Source organism: Tenrec ecaudatus, chromosome 13, assembly GCF_050624435.1.
Source record: "Tenrec ecaudatus isolate mTenEca1 chromosome 13, mTenEca1.hap1, whole genome shotgun sequence".
NCBI classification, from domain to species: Eukaryota; Metazoa; Chordata; class Mammalia; order Afrosoricida; family Tenrecidae; genus Tenrec; species Tenrec ecaudatus.
This window is the reverse complement of record NC_134542.1, coordinates 11,402,886-11,418,397: the sequence shown is the minus strand read 5'-3', so window position 1 is coordinate 11,418,397 and position 15,512 is coordinate 11,402,886. Positions and strand designations below refer to the sequence as shown.

The 15,512-nt window shown below is 47.1% G+C and overlaps 1 protein-coding gene across 2 annotated transcripts in view; it reads left to right on the top strand.

Moving 5' to 3' along the window:
* The window catches only part of RHBDD1 (rhomboid domain containing 1), a 107,806-nt gene that overhangs the window by 58,568 nt on the left and 33,726 nt on the right, over positions 1-15,512 (top strand). For both annotated transcript variants that reach the window (XM_075529381.1, XM_075529382.1), the window contains exons 5-6: positions 2,253-2,306; positions 10,708-10,851. In XM_075529381.1, coding sequence (XP_075385496.1) covers positions 2,253-2,306; positions 10,708-10,851 — 198 coding nt within the window. The remainder of the gene's footprint in view (positions 1-2,252; positions 2,307-10,707; positions 10,852-15,512) is intronic.

The window sequence follows — 15,512 nt, the reverse complement described above, 5'->3', positions numbered from 1 at the left end:
CTCCCGGTGAGTTTTGTTACCACCTGTTCTCAGCGTGGGTAGAGGAAAAGACATGCTTCTCACAAGCTGAGTGCCCTGTCCCCTTATTCTCTGCATGTCTCAAGATTACAACACTTAGTAACGGTGTCAGCAGATAGGTGGCAGGATTTAGTCACGTGCTCAGATTTTACAGAGTTTCCCCCTCAACACACGTGTGCAGGCGCATGCAATTTTAACATGTTGTCAAATGCCATCGAGTCACTACCCACCCAAAGTGGCCCGATGCGCAACAGAACAAAACACTGCCTGGCCCCGCACCATCCGCACAATGGTTCCAATGCCTGATCCCATTGTTACAGCCATTGTGTCAATCCATCCCATCGAGAGCCCTTCCTCGTTGTTACTGCCCCACTACTTTATGAAGCATGATGTCCTTCTCCAGGGCCTTGCCTCTTCTGAGCACTTGTCCAAAATATGTAAGGCAAAGCTTCGCCATCCTCACCTCTAGGAAGTGCTCTGGCCTTCCTTCTTCCAAATGTAAACACAGGAACTCTCAAGTTCTTCCTCTCAAACCCAGCCTGTTTTCTGTGGACTCTCAATTTCACAGCCCTCTACTTTTGAAGTGACACAAGAGAACAACGAAATACTAAACGCTGACTTTTGGGGCTGTTTGGGAATAGCCCATCAATCAGCCTTCTGCCCTATCAAGGATCAGGAGTCGAGGTAGCTCAGGAGCCCTGGGGGAAATAGCCCAGTGCTGAGGGCTGCTGTCTGAGAATGCTGCTGGGAGGCCAAGGGGCCAGTGGAGGAAAGTCTCAGCAGCCTAATTCTCTATGCCCAGAGTCATGGGGTTTGGAAGGCCGACCCCGGTGGCAGGAGGCTCCATAGCTATGGGATATCGATGGCTCCCAATATATATTTTCCAGATCGAAAATCATCCCCACTATCGCCACCCAGAAAGATGCCCTCACTCCACTGTGCCAAGTTGTTGATCCTCCTGCTTTAAAAATGTTTCTGAACTCCGAATTGGGTGAAGGTCTGCAGGACAGATCTGTTTTCTGTTCAGCCATTCAAACACATCTTATTTCCTGTCATTGACTGCAGGCCCCGCAGTGCAACATCACCCACCCCACTTTCTCTGTTTCCATTCCGCTTTCTCTCCCAACCCTTCTGAGCTTTGTCCTCTGGGAGGTGCTGCCCTTTTCATCCCAAATGGTTAAGTACCCGAAGGCGTGTCTACGTCACTGATTAGTGTTTTTGTTTCCTCTACCCACCTGTCTGTTGTTTGGCTGAAAACTAAACCATAGGGGTAAGTTCATTTCCAGAGCCAACGACTATCAAGCATAGGCTCAGAGGTCCTACCGGTCTCTAGCTGAGCCGTAAGTCTTGCTCTTCTTATGATTTCTGAGTTTGGGGCCACATTTTTGGGCACTCTAGCTAGGCCTGACTGCTGTGGTCCCTTCAAAGCAGTTGCTGTTGGTAGCCAGGTGCCATGGAATCCCTCTGGCCTCACGGTGAGGAGCGTGGACCTGATTGTTTTGCATGCGCTTTGATTCTCATCCTTTCTCTCAGCTCACAAGCTTTTAAGATCCCTGTTGTTACTCACCCACGCATCCTGTGGAACATTGTCTTTGAGCCTGTTATGCCAATCCTACTGTTTTTAGACCACAAGAAAGCCAAAGGGCTCTTAGGGCGAGGAACATTCCTTCTTATGGGGGAGAGTCCTCTTTATAGCTAGTCTATGTCTACCTCACGGAGACAGCAAAGCCCAAACTCGGTGCACTGGGAGGCAAAGAACCCTATATGTCAAAAGGAACACACACACACACCCACACACACACAAACACACATCATAGCCATTGAGTCACCTGTGCCTTGTAGGGATCCCATGTGCCAGGTGCTTCATAGGGTGCCAGTGGCTGATTTTCCCTAGTAGGTTGCTAGGTCTTTCTTCCAAGGCCAATTGAACTTGAATCACCACCCACTTGGTTAAAAATTGAGTGCTCAACGGATTCTACCACCTGCGACTTCAGAAATGTAAATGAGGACTTTGCTTCCCCTCCCCACCATACATTCTGTTTCCTGTAAGGTTGGCCCCCAAGGGAAAGGAAGCTTGTTTCAGCAGTCACTCAGCAACCACTTGATATGTTGCTGGGCATTGCCACTGAGAACCTGGTAAGGGTTGGGAACTGGAGCCAAGGGCAGCCTCTGAGGATTATTGCAATGTGTGTTTCTTACATCTTACAGCTGTTTACATTTGTTTCATTATTTAGGCATTTTCTCCTCTGCAGATTACCCAGGGCAGCAGCAGTACTTCCGTAGTTCAGGTAAGCACCTCATCTTATTGGATACATTTTGACTGTATGTCTGTTGACTCACAGAGGCCCTGGAGGCCACAGAATGAAATTCTCCACAGTCTTGCGCCAACCTCACAATCATCGCTGTCCTTGAGCTCGCTGTTGCAGCCACGCTGTGCACGTCTCTCCTTGATGGTCTTCCCCATTTTCCATGACCCCCTCTACCTTACCAAGCATGAAAGCCTTCTCCAGGGACTGGTCCCTCCTGACATTATGGCCAAAATATGTCAGATGAAAGAAATCTAGCCAAACGTCAACACTTCTGAGAGCCTTCTGACTGGGCTACTTCCAAGATTCATTTGTTGGTTCCTCTGGTATCCTGTGGTACTTCCACTATTCTTCACCGGCACGCTAATTCAGAGGTTTCAGTGGTTTGGGTTTCTTCGTTCACTGTGCAGCATTTCAGGGTCACGGGCATTAAGACTGCGTTCAGTCAAGTACCATAGACTGACCACACTTTGTAAGGCTTTTTTGGTGATAAGTGCAGTAAGTAAAATAACTTGGACTGCATTGGAGTTAGGAAAGCCCATCTGCATAGTCAGGAGCAAGCATATTTAGCTGGAAGAGAGGTCGGCAGGCATTTTGATAACAGATCACTCTTGGTGAGTTGAGGAAGTAAATATGCTCTTTCTGGAGATCTTTCATTAGCCCTAAGGGAGGTCTCATTCACAGGTTAGCCCGCATCTAAACAAGGCCCCTCTTCACCCCTGGGCTGCTCTGTGCTATCGTGGACCAAGGCCATTAGTTCTCAGGACTCCAGGCTGCCATGCCCTAGCCTTGACCCAAGGCTCCTCCACCACCTCCAGACTGCCTTGTGCCATCCTGGACCCACGACTTCCTTGTTCCTGGTTACCCCGGGCTGTTCTGGACCAAGGTCAGCTAACACAAGCCTATGGCTTCCCTTGGGGCCACATGGAGGCAGCAGGCTGTCCTGTGAAGGGCAGGAGCCACTGTTTTTGATTCCGGTGCCTGTGGAACCACGAGTGGCGTCTAAAATGCTTAGCCTGGGGTGGGCACACAGCAGCTGAAGACAATGCCACAGCGTGCCAGTCACACCTTCTTTACAGAAATACGGCCTGGTAAATTGGGGCCATGAGCTGCCAGGGCTTGACTTTTGACTTCAAGAAGCCAACACCAGATTCTGTGAACTCGACTCCATCGATGCAGCCCGTGTCCCCGTAGAATGGTGCTCCAGGAAGACCTGGGGCCTGTCTTCTAAGCTGTCTCTGCGGTCAGGCCCGCCTTCATCTGGGGGCGCCAGCTATGGGCACCACCCAGGAACTCTCTTCTTAAGACAATCTGTCACTTTAGCTTTGTTCTTCTGCAGAATGTTCTTCAGCTCAGATTAGTTGCGGATTCTTTGGGAAGTGGATCACCAAGCCTCTCCTCCGAGGCACCTCCAGGTGGACACTTGCACTCCCAGCCCTTTTCAGTGAGGTCCTAGGGCAGTGGTTCTCAACCTAGGTGTCGCGACCCTTTTGGAGGGTCAAACAACCCTTTCACAGGGGTCGCCCTGATTCATAGCAATACCAAAATTAGAGTTATGAAGTAGCAACAAAAATAATTTTATGGATGGGGCGGCCACCACAACACGAGGAGCTGTATTAAAGGGTCATGGCATTAGGAAGATTGAGAACCACTGCCCTAGGGTGTGATCATTTGGCACTGCCAGGGTTTGCCAACTCCCCCCCCACACACACACCGCCCTTTTCAGCTGGGCAGCAATTAAGCTTATTCAAAGACGGGGCCACAGGGCCAGGTGGCCGTGCTAATGGTCACTCGGGGTTTCTGACAGAAGCCATCTCTCTCTCCCTCTCTCCCTTCTCTCTAATCCTCTCTTCTCTCTCTCTCTCCTCTCTCCTCTCCCCTCCCCCCTCCCCCCTCTCCCCTCTCCCCTCTCCCCTCTCCCCTCTCTCCTCTCTCCTATCTCCTCTCGGAATGACTCAGGCTCCCCGCTGCAGTCAGCAGACCTTATGAATGTTTAGAAAGCTGGTCCCCATTTCTCTAATCTCGGTGGTGGTGCTTGAGCTCCTTGACCACGAACTCCTGGTGTGCGGATCGGGAACAGATGGAGTCCTTAACAGGGTAATGATAGCCAGCGTTTCTCCTAGGACACAGCCAAAATATATGGCTTCAGAAGAACATTAGAGTCTTGTTCCTTGCAGGATATAGTTCAGACTTACGTACCTTATGGGGCCGATCATCCAATTTTTGCAGGCAAGTTTCTTGCAAAGATAGAAAGACATCTGATTGGACCAGCAGAAGTGCTGTAGGAAATCTCTGGCCCTGAGAGCCCTGGTCTCCTTATACTCGATTTTGATGGGGTTATTGGTCTTGCTGATGGCTTCTGATGTATCCAGTAGAACCATCACCCGCAGGAGTCTTTTTGACTTCAACTTTCCCTCTCCTCTCCTTTCGCCTGACAAGCACTGAAGGTGGTGGAGTTTATGATACACAGATGGGTAGAGTTGTGGACGGTGTGTCACAGGCCCTGCGGGCTGGTTTCTGAAATCAGAAAGAATGGGATGAAAACATTTTGTCCAGACCTCGACTGAACGCGACAGCGCCCTCAGCACGTGGGTAGACACAAGCTTTTGTACCACTCACAGCAACCGGGGCCATCCACCTGGCTGGCGAACTACACGTGGCTTCAGGTGGATCAGCTGAAATGCCGCTTCCACTCTCTGTACCAGCGTGATCCCCATGAAGCTGGAAAGTGCTAGTGGGCCTTGTGGGGAAATGCCCTACAGGCATTTGTGGGCCAGAAATTGATGGACTGTCTTCCAACGGGCTGGGCTGATGTCTGCTCAGAGACTGCTGTAGCAGTCCATGGTGACCAGTGACCTCTCTCTCTCTCTCCTCTCTCTCTCTCTCTCCCTCCCTCTCTCCTATCTCCCTCTCTCCCTCCCTCCCTTTCTCTCTCACATGTACACACTGCCATGAAAAGTCATGTGTGTATGTGCGTGTGCGGAACACACGCACACATCAGTTTGAAAACGGCAGTTTGTAGTACTGTCTGTCTCCTTTACCAGGGGTGGGTTACCAGTTACCCAGTGAACATGGGTAAACATGGGCTTACCTGTGCGTGCTTACAGACCTGTAGTGATCCGTTTCACTCGGGTTTTGCCCTAGAGTTGATGCAATGATTGGAGGCCTGGGAGCATAGTGGTCTGTTCACTTCTGGTAGAGGAGACGCAGTATTACAGATTGCACTTTCCAAACTGATCTCACTCTCTCTCACATGCACTATCTATTTCATGGGCAGTAGCTCTGAGAAAGTTAGAAGTACCAAATGTGAGCACAGAGAAACAAAGTGACCACAGAACTGTTGGAAAAACAGTGCCAAGAGTCTTGACTCAGGGTTCCCATAAAACTTGCATTTGTAAAACCACTACATCTGTTAAGCACAGTCACACAAGGCGTAGACCTGCATCTAAGTCTGCCGCAAGACAAAGCCAACTGAATGGCAACGAACAACATTCATGAAGGCTGTTATGAGAAATGAACGTTTTCTTGAAAACCATTTATGCCAATACATATAATTACATTATATTATCAGCTGAAACCAGATTAAAAGGCTTGAATTTTATTAGTGTATTTTGATGCTTTTATTGTGTGTGTGTGAAATGAAGATTTGGAATGCCTGGCAATATTTTATGGGAAATAGACTTTTCCTTTTAATATAGCAATTGTAGCTTAGGAAAGCATTTTGGTCATGACCAATACAAAAGTAAATTGTAAAATAGCATGGTACTCAAATATAGAAAGATTCTGGGTTTATTCTTTCAGATAATCAGGTTATCCTGTACATTGTGTTTCTTTTGGGCTGTGCGTTTCCAGAAGGTCCATTCCAATGAAGTGGTTGCTGTCCAGTGTCACTGAGTCAGTTCTACCGCACAAGGACCCGGACACAACCCAGCGAGCATTGCCTGCCCCGCCCCATCCTTACAGTCCTGCTTACGTTTGAGCCCACCGTGGGGCAGCCACCGTGCCAGCCCATCTCACTGAACGCCTGTCTTTACTTGATGACCCTCGACCCTCTACTTGACCAAGCAAGATGCCCTTCACTAGGGACTGGTTCCTCCGGAAAGGGTCCAAAGCATGTGGGACAGAGACTCGCCATCTTTGTATCTCCAGCCCATTCCAGCTACTTCTTCCAGATCAGATTGGTCTTTCTCCTGGCAGTTCATGGTATAATCACTGTTCTCTGCCAACACAGTTATTCAAAGATGTCGTCTCATCTATTCACTGCCCGTCTTTCCCATGCAGAGAGGCAATTTAAAATACTAAGCTTAGGTCAGTATGCCTCAGTCTTCAAAGTGATATCTTTGTCACAGTTTGGAGCGAGCATTTGCTTGCAGCAGTTCGCACCAATGCAGTACATTGCTTTTGTCATAGTCCCCTCCCCCTGTCCCCACCCCACCACCCCCGCCCCTGCCACTTAGGGATTCAAGTAAGATGAAATCCTTGATAATTTCTGCATTGTTTCCATTTATCATGGTGTCACTTACTGGTCCAGATGTGAAGATTTGTTTTATGTGGAGGTGTAATCTATATTGAAGGTTGTAGCCTTCAATTTTCTTTTTTTTAACAATAGGTTTCAAAATGAGACCACTTGCTTCTATTTACATTCAAATGAAAGCACTGTAGGCTCTCATATCACCTCTACCCCACGCCCAGCGAGGTGTGTGTGTGTAAACTCAGATTTACAGTTCAGATTTTCTTTTTCTAAATCATCTTATTGGGGGCTTTTACAACTCTTAACCACAATCTGCACATGCATCCTTTATGTCAAACACATTTGTACATATGTAGCCATCATCACTTTCAAAACATTTTCTTTCTACTTGAGCCCTTGGTGTCAACTCATTTCCACCCTTCCTCATGAACCCTTGATAATTTATAAAAAAAACGTTTTCATGTCTTACATGGACTGCTCTCTCCCTTCATCCGCTTTTCTGTTGTCCGCCCCCTGGGAGGGGGTTATATTGTTGATCACTGTGATTGGTTACCCCTTTCTCCCTTCACTTTCCCTTCACCCTCCTGGTAGTCACTTTATGTTTTGCTTGCTGGGCACCATCCAATCCCTTCACCACATTTGATTATGCACCCATTTTGTCTTCACCGATGGTGTGGGGAAGGTGAGCAGCACAGAATGACGGGTTGTTAAAGTGTCCTTGCGTTGAGGGAGGACTTGAGTCAGAGGCCCAGTGTCCGTCTGCTTCCTGAAGCCTTCAGTTTTCATCAGGAAGTCTTCTCTTTCAGCAAACAAGTTGTGTTATCTGTTTATTTCAGGTTAATGAGCCTTCCTCCAATCCCGATTCCATGTTTTTCTTCATAGAGTCTGACTTCTTGGATTACTTGCTCAGAGTACAGATTGAATAACTACAGTGAGAGGCTACAACCCTGACACACACACTCTTCCTGATTTTGAACCATGCAATATCCCCTCGATACCCTTTATTTCATGCTGCAACTCATCTGGCCTGCAATCATTCATGTTCAGTCCATCAGATCTATTTTTGACATGGTCTTCAGCTTTAGAGGCCATACTTGTTTTAATTTTAGAGGCCATACTTGTTTTAATTTTCTTCAGCATCAGCTTGAAGTTGCTTGTGGGCAATTGATGATCCATTCCTCAGTTTACCCTGGCCCAATTTTGACCGATGATAGCATTTCTTTTGTCCCTTTCCATCAATATAGTCTGTTGAATCCTATGTCTTCCACCCAACACGTCCCATGTATATAATCCCTATTCCTATTGTTGAAAAATAATTTCGATAAATCATTGGTCATACATCATGTGATATCTAGGGTGGGTTCTTTCCCCAAGGGCCTTGTTTTCCAATAGAAGATCCTTCTTGCTTCCCAACTTTCACCTTCCAACTACCGGGAATTATCACTGCATTCTTCATGGCATATTTGATCAATTGCAGACTTCCGAAGTTCATAGACATATTTAATGTTTTCATCTTGACATTAGTGTTTGGTGTGCACATTTGACTAATAGTCGTATTAGCTGGTCTTCCTATGGATCTTATCAGTGACTGAGTGGCACCGCTGTATAGGTCTTGAGATTGTTTTTAACAGTGGATATAAAGCCATTCCTCTAGTTTGTCATAATAGCAGACTTTACGATTGTTTTATTTTTCAAAATGGCTCATACAGATCTAGTTCAGCTCACTCATACCTACCATATCAATCGGGATATGTTTAATTTCATTTTTTACAACTAGTTTTCCTAGATTCCTACTTGGTGCATTCCACACTGAAGTTGTTTATGGGCAATTGATGATCTGTTCCTCAGTTGGCTCTGGCCTAATTTTGGCTGATGATACTGAGCATTCTGATGAAGAATGCGCATTTGCTACTGTGTCTTATCATTTTGAGCTGTAACACATTAGCAAATGAAGCTTTGTGCTGTCCACATCATGTGCCATCCACGTCATTAAGGTTGACTCTGCCTTGAGGAGGTAGCTCTTCCCTGGTTGTATTTCCAGCGTCTTCCAACCTGAGTGGTCCATCTTTTAGCATTGTTCCACTGCCGACTCATAAGGTGCTCACTGGCCTTTCTTTTTTTTTTTCCCCCTCCAGAAGTAGATTTCTAGATCTTCCTTGCTAGCCTCTCTTAGTCTGGAAGCTCTCCTAGAATGTGCCCTCTATGAGTGACAACACTGGGATTTGAAAGATCAGTAACTTAGCTTCCAACATCATAGCCACATCCAAGCGAGCAGCTTATGACTAGCTGAGCGTGGTAGACCAAGCAATACAAACTTAAATTCAACCTTGTTGGGTGATATGGAGACATGTGCCACAATACTCCTAGGGTTTTTGTTGATAACCCAAAATGCATTAATTAAGCATTGGAATCTTCATCTTTAAAGGGTCAAATTATGCCATCAAGAGGGAAAAGGTTAGCAGATTAATACTTAGCTCCCATCCTACCAAAATCAGATTGATAATCTTCTAGGAAGTTGGTTACAAGAGTGGGGAATAACTTTTCCAAACAAAGTTCACAGCAGCAGATGATTAAGGGGAACCCTGGGGGTGGATTGGGTTACAGTTGGGCTGTTAATCCCAAGGTCAGTAGTTGGAACCCACCAGCTTCTCTGCAGGTGAAAAAGGAGACTTTCTGCTCCCATAGAGATTGAGAGTGTCGGAAACCTATAGGAACAGTGCTCCTCTGTAAATGAAAATATTATCCTGAGTCGGAATTGACTCAATGGCTGTGAGGTGATTAAGGAAAAGGTAAGGAATAAATTAAGGCTGATCAAAAGGGCTTAAGTGGAGGGAGAGAAAATGTTTTGAAAATGATGAGGGCAAAGAATGTACAGATGTGCTTTACATAATTGATGATGTATGGATTGTGATAAGAGTTGTATGAGCCCCAATGAAATGTTTTAAAAAAAAGAAAATATAGATGGATATGTGCATGTGAACTTTGTTCTGTTACTGACCTTTATTAACCAGGTGTCTGTGTTTGATGTTACAGTAGTATTTGACAGGCTGATTCTCTTTCTCTATTTTACTGAGTGACGAGTTGTATGACAGGACCTTGGTAGACACTACTGTCTCGGGCAGAGAACGATAACCACAAACTCATTGGCTTGGGTATCATGACATAGTTATCACCACACACAGCATGACACCCAACAAAGAGAATCTGTGCAGTGTGTGTTTGCCTAGGGGCTGCCTCTCTGTCTGGAGCCACCACAGTGTTGACTACTATTTCATATGTTCTCTTGACCCCAGTCAGTACGTGGCTGAAAAATACTTTGGCCCAGGTTGCAGGCTGGAGGCTCCACTCCATAAGTCAACAGCTCATTCCACTCCCTCTCCACTATCTCTTAGGGTGGGTTGCTAGCGAGTCTACTCCAACTTGTGTTGGGTACCTGGTTGCTCATCATATGGCTTTCAATGACTACACAGCCATTCCTCGTCCATTTCTCATAGTCTGCATGGCCGACGCCATGATTGTTCCAGATCAGCTGAGGCATGACTGTCATCAGACTGGAGTTTTGGAAGAGGATTGCCAGGCCTTTCTTCGCCATGCCTCTGGGTGGACCTGAACCTCCAACCTCTCTGTTCCCAGCCAAGCTGTTTGTACCACACCTTGATGCCGCCCCACTTCCAGTCATGCGTTTTGGTTTCTTCTCCCCGGTTTAGCATATGAGGGGCCCTTCCTGCGCAGCCCTGTGGTGGCCCCCTGGGTTACAGAATGACCAGTTCTGATGGAAAACACTCTCCACTCATCACATCATTGTCACATTTGGAAGATAATGGCTGTCCTCCAAACTCGGGTTATCTCCTAGTGTTGGCATACGCCAACTAGAAAGTGTGAAACCAATGAGCTCTCTCCCTGTGCCTGCAGGATACACTGGCTATCAGGACCGTGTCCCACCAGGCAGGCCAAGCTCCTTTGATGCCTCCCCCAGGAACTACGATGCCTACACAGCAGGGCTGAGTGAGGAGGAACAGCTGGAGAGGGCATTAAGAGCCAGCCTCCAAGACCGAGGTAGGAACCATATGCCTTATTTTCTAAAAGCCCATCTCCCGTGGGGAGGTGGTCGTTAAGGGAGCATTTGTAGCCCGCGAAACTTTACATAGTTTCTAAAAAGGACGTGCAGGTGAAAAAATAGTGTGTGGATTGTGATTTGAAAGAATGGGGCGTGATAACCATTTTCCCAGCAGCCTAAGCTAATGAGGTGCCAGACATGTCTGTATTGTTAAAGTGGGTCTTTTTATAGGCCTGCTGCACTCGGTGCTGTGACATTAAAGTTAAGAAACTTTAAAAATAACATAAAATACATTGTGTGTGCCAATGGTAAAAGCTGTCTTCATTGGGGTCCATATCTGTACCATGGACTGCATGTCTGTTACACTGTGTGCCAGTGTGGTTCATAAACCATCCACCTCAAAATCACACCAACAGCAAGAATTCCAACTCAGGGTCAACATGTTATCAACTCGTCCAACCAAAAACCTACATATAAGTTTTCTTAGGGAGAAGACTCAAAATAATAAAGACTTTTCCCAAAAATGCCCTTTCTAGGAGGCAGGGTGGATTTCTCACAGTTAAGAAGAGAGTCACAAAGCCTTTCAAAGAAAATAGAATGATCATCAATATAAACAATTTATAAAGCTACTTTTCAAAATAATAAAGACTTTTCCCAAAAATGCCCTTTCTAGGAGGCAGGGTGGATTTCTCACAGTTAAGAAGAGAGTCACAAAGCCTTTCAAAGAAAATAGAATGATCATCAATATAAACAATTTATAAAGCTACTTTCTTTGCTAGGGGCCAAGCGTTTTAATGTACCTCAAGAAGTCTGTTTGTATCTGTCTCCTTGGAACTGGCTCCATATGCTCTTGAACCCACCCCTTGAACAAAGTGCCATTGTTGAGTATGTCCACTGCTCCTGACCCTTCACTCAGTCTTGGCCTCGTGCCTGGAGAAGCTCTGTTGCTACCCAGGTTCCGTGCATGCTTGGGATGCATCGATTTGGAGACTTGCATCTGTTACTGTAATGGCCAGGGTGAAGTTCCTTTAATCAGAGGTTGCACGGTATATTTCTTCCACCTTTGGGAAAAAAAAACAAAACCTGCTTGCGGCTTTATATTTAAAGGAGATTTCCTGTAATAGCATATACTTGGGTCATCCTTTTCCATGAAGAGCTCTGGAATTCTCTGTACTTTTGTTTTTCCGTCCCCACCTTGCTATAAACACAGAAAACATTTGTGTTGTATGCCTTAACCTGCTTTCTCACTCAGTGACTTTCTCTGTGGCTGTATCCGGTGTACTGATGACCCCATTGACGGTGTTCTTCAGCCCGGTCACTTTTCTTTTAATTTCCATTTTATTCTCAGAGTTTTTTTTTGTCTCTACCGAAATTACTCATCTTAACCTTACACATCCACCTTTTTCATTCAAGCCTCACATAATATAAATTGTGCTACAAATTTTGTAATCTGTTAGTTCTGGAGTCTATATAAAGCCCACGTGTGATTCTGTTGATCTGATTGTCTCTTGGCAGTGCGTAACTTGCTTTTTCATATGCCTCGTACTATTTTGTCGAAAGCCAATACTTTGTAGAGTTCAGGAGAGATGAAGGCAAATCGTTGGCATCCTGGAAACCGGCACACCTTGCCTTTGGCTGGGGCTCTAGTGCACACGTTTGAGCTAGTAGAGCCCGGGCCTGGCTTCCTTGGGGGCTTTGCTGTTGCTATGGTTATATCCCCAGTTCCCTGCAGGCTTCCAACTCTGTGTGTAGGGAAGGGGCTGGTTGGATGTTCTTCCTGTGGGAGGTTTGTCTTCTGTGTTGTGCTTGGGGAGCCTCTCCTCCGCTATCTTGTCCCTCTTCCCGCAGGGTCCAAGCTGTTCCTTGTTGCTCCGAGCTTGTAACCGTGACCTTTCTTCTCCTGTTCTAAGCTGCAGTGGATGTTTTGTCTATGTCATGGAGGCAGGGTCTCAGACCTCTCCCCCTGGGGCTGCTGTCTTCCCCTTGGGGCTGGACCGTAGAGGGCGCTTCGATCGGGCCTCACACCCCTTGCTTTGCTGAGTACCAGGTAAGGTCCTCAGACGAGCCTTCCCGGGGTTGGGAATGCCCCTTTGTCTGCCACCCCAGGTGTTGGTATGTGCTCCTGCTTGCCGCTCCTGAGCTTGTATCTGCTGGCTCCTTAACAGTTGTGGCAGAATTCTCTCTCCTGGTGCCCAGCCGTCTCCCCTAGGCGAGCAGGGGCTCAGGCACCATAGTGCCTGCCGACCCCGTCTTTCCTTTGATGTCACTCTGGGTGGCTGCTGCCTGCGCTCACAGCACTCTGGTGCTTCAGGAAAAGTCACGAATTTGCAGATTGTCGTCCATCATTTCCTTTTCTTGTGAGGGCTGGGTGGATGCTCTTTCTGACTTCCTACACCCTCAGGTGGAAGGGACACCATGCTTGGTCGAGGGGCAGCGGAAGGCAGGAAGGCCCTCAAGGAGATGGACGGACACAGTGGCTGCCACAGTGGGATCAGGCGTAGGAATGACTGTGCGGATGGCGCAGGACTGGGCACTGTTTCGTTCTGTTGTGGACAGGGTCCCTATGGGTCGAATCGACCCAGTGGCACCAAGATCTACAGCCAAGTAGAAGCTGAGAGCATCCCTTCTCTTTATTTTCTTGTGTACTTATTTATGGACATTTTTCTGCAGAGAGGCGCTGTCCCTCATGAAATGGGTAGAAACTATAGCTTCCCCTGCATAGCCTTTACACATGCCTAGTTCTTTCCCGTTGGTCGGTCCCCATGTTCAGCGTAAGGGGCCAGTGTAATAGTCACTAATAATACAGAGTTTTGAAAGAGCCAGCTAGCAAATGTGTTTGGTGGAATGCCTGTTTGGCAAGAAAACACCCAGCCTCAATTTGTTCCCATTCCTCCTCCTCCTGTGAAGCGTATTCAGAGAGTAAGTCAAGGAACCAAGGTAGCCCTCTGTAACCTCAGAATTGGCCGCTCTCTCGTGTTTTTTTAAAAACAAAGCCTGGCCATAATCACAAGTCCTAGGGCTCGTGCCAGGGCTGATCGCCAAGTAGCCTTTTGCAGAAGAAACACTGAACCCCCCACGATTTCCAGGGGCTTGAGCATTTACTACTGCTGACAGAAATTCCGCCTTCTGCGCTTGGCAGCCTCAGCTGTGATAAACAGGCTGAGGAGGCAGCTGATGCCACACTCATGGGAAAATGTGGGACAAGTGCCCTCTCTCTCTCTCTCTCTCTCTCTCTCTCTCTCTCTCTCGACAAAAGGCAGATGCCAGCTAGGAGCCCGGGCTTATCGCATTTCTCCCCCCACGTCCTTTTGTGCATGAGTCCTGCCTCTTTGCTTTAAAGAGACCACCATCAAGTCCAGCTGATGCTGGGCACGAAGCTGTGTCCTTCTCTTCTTTCTGCCAGCCCGAGCTCGTGCCCTTGTTGACACGGAAGGTCATGGTGACGTGGGAGTAACCGGGCTTCTTTTCTTCCACTGTCCTGGAAGGCCAATGGCCACCACCACATTGGGGTTCCCTTGTGACAGTCGAGCGGCGCTGTCACTACTGTGCCCCCTCACCCGCTGTGGACATCAGGGTTGCTGTCCAGCCATAGGTGAGACTGGGGGAGCCGGCTCCAGAGACCATGGCTTGAGAATGAAGCTGACTGCGGCCTTGTCCTCCCGTCTTTAGTTGTGAAAGTACCAGGGAAGCCAGGTCAGGAGAGATTAAAACAAACAAAATAAAAGGTAGAATAGACATTAGGTCTGAATTACTCTCGAGTACTTTTCTTGACAGCTCATCCGACAGTGTCTTTGAATCCCCTTGACGGGCATCATACATTCAAAGGGACCCATTGAGATGCAGTTTAAGTTTTAAAAAGAAAAGACAGTTTAATTGGACGGCGTCATACATTTCCCTTTTCACCAGAGTGATCTCAGGTGCAGCACAAAGGCCCCTGCCCCGTGTCTTCACTGATGGGTGTAGGTTTATTCTTTGTTGATGGGAATAAACCATGTCGCATTCTTTCCATGTCTCCTGGTGTGGTGCAGAGATAATTAAAGGAAGAGAGGGGATTGGGTCTGCAGATCAGCCCGGGAAGGCCCATGTTCTCACTTGACTTGCGCTACATCGTGGGTCCTGGCAGCCATAATTGTGTAAGTTCTTCTTTTTTAATATGACAAAAGAAGTTGAATGAGAAACGCATCAAGCCCCATCCAGTTCTCTGGTAAGGAACTGAGGAGGGGACGTAACTAGAGAGAATGAGGAATTGGGGAAATCGCAGTAATACTGGTGGTGAGGAAAGAACCAGAAGCCAAAGGGCATTTATAGAGCTCAAAATACAGGCATGTACATATGTAAATATATATATGACGATGGGGAAATAGATCTATGTGCATCTATTTATAGGTTTTGTATTAAGGCAGCAGGTGGCCATTGGGCCTCCACTCAAGTACTTCCTCAATGCAAGAACACTTTATTCTATTAAACTGGCATTCCTTGATGCTCACCTTCCCAACACGATTGCTGAAGACAAAGCAGGTGCATAAGCAAATGTGGTGAAGAAAACTGATGGTGTCTGGCTATCAAAAGATATAGTGTCTGGAGTCTTAAAGACTTGAAGATATACAAGTGGCCATCTAGCTAAGAGACAACAAAGGCCACATGGGAGAAGCACACCAGC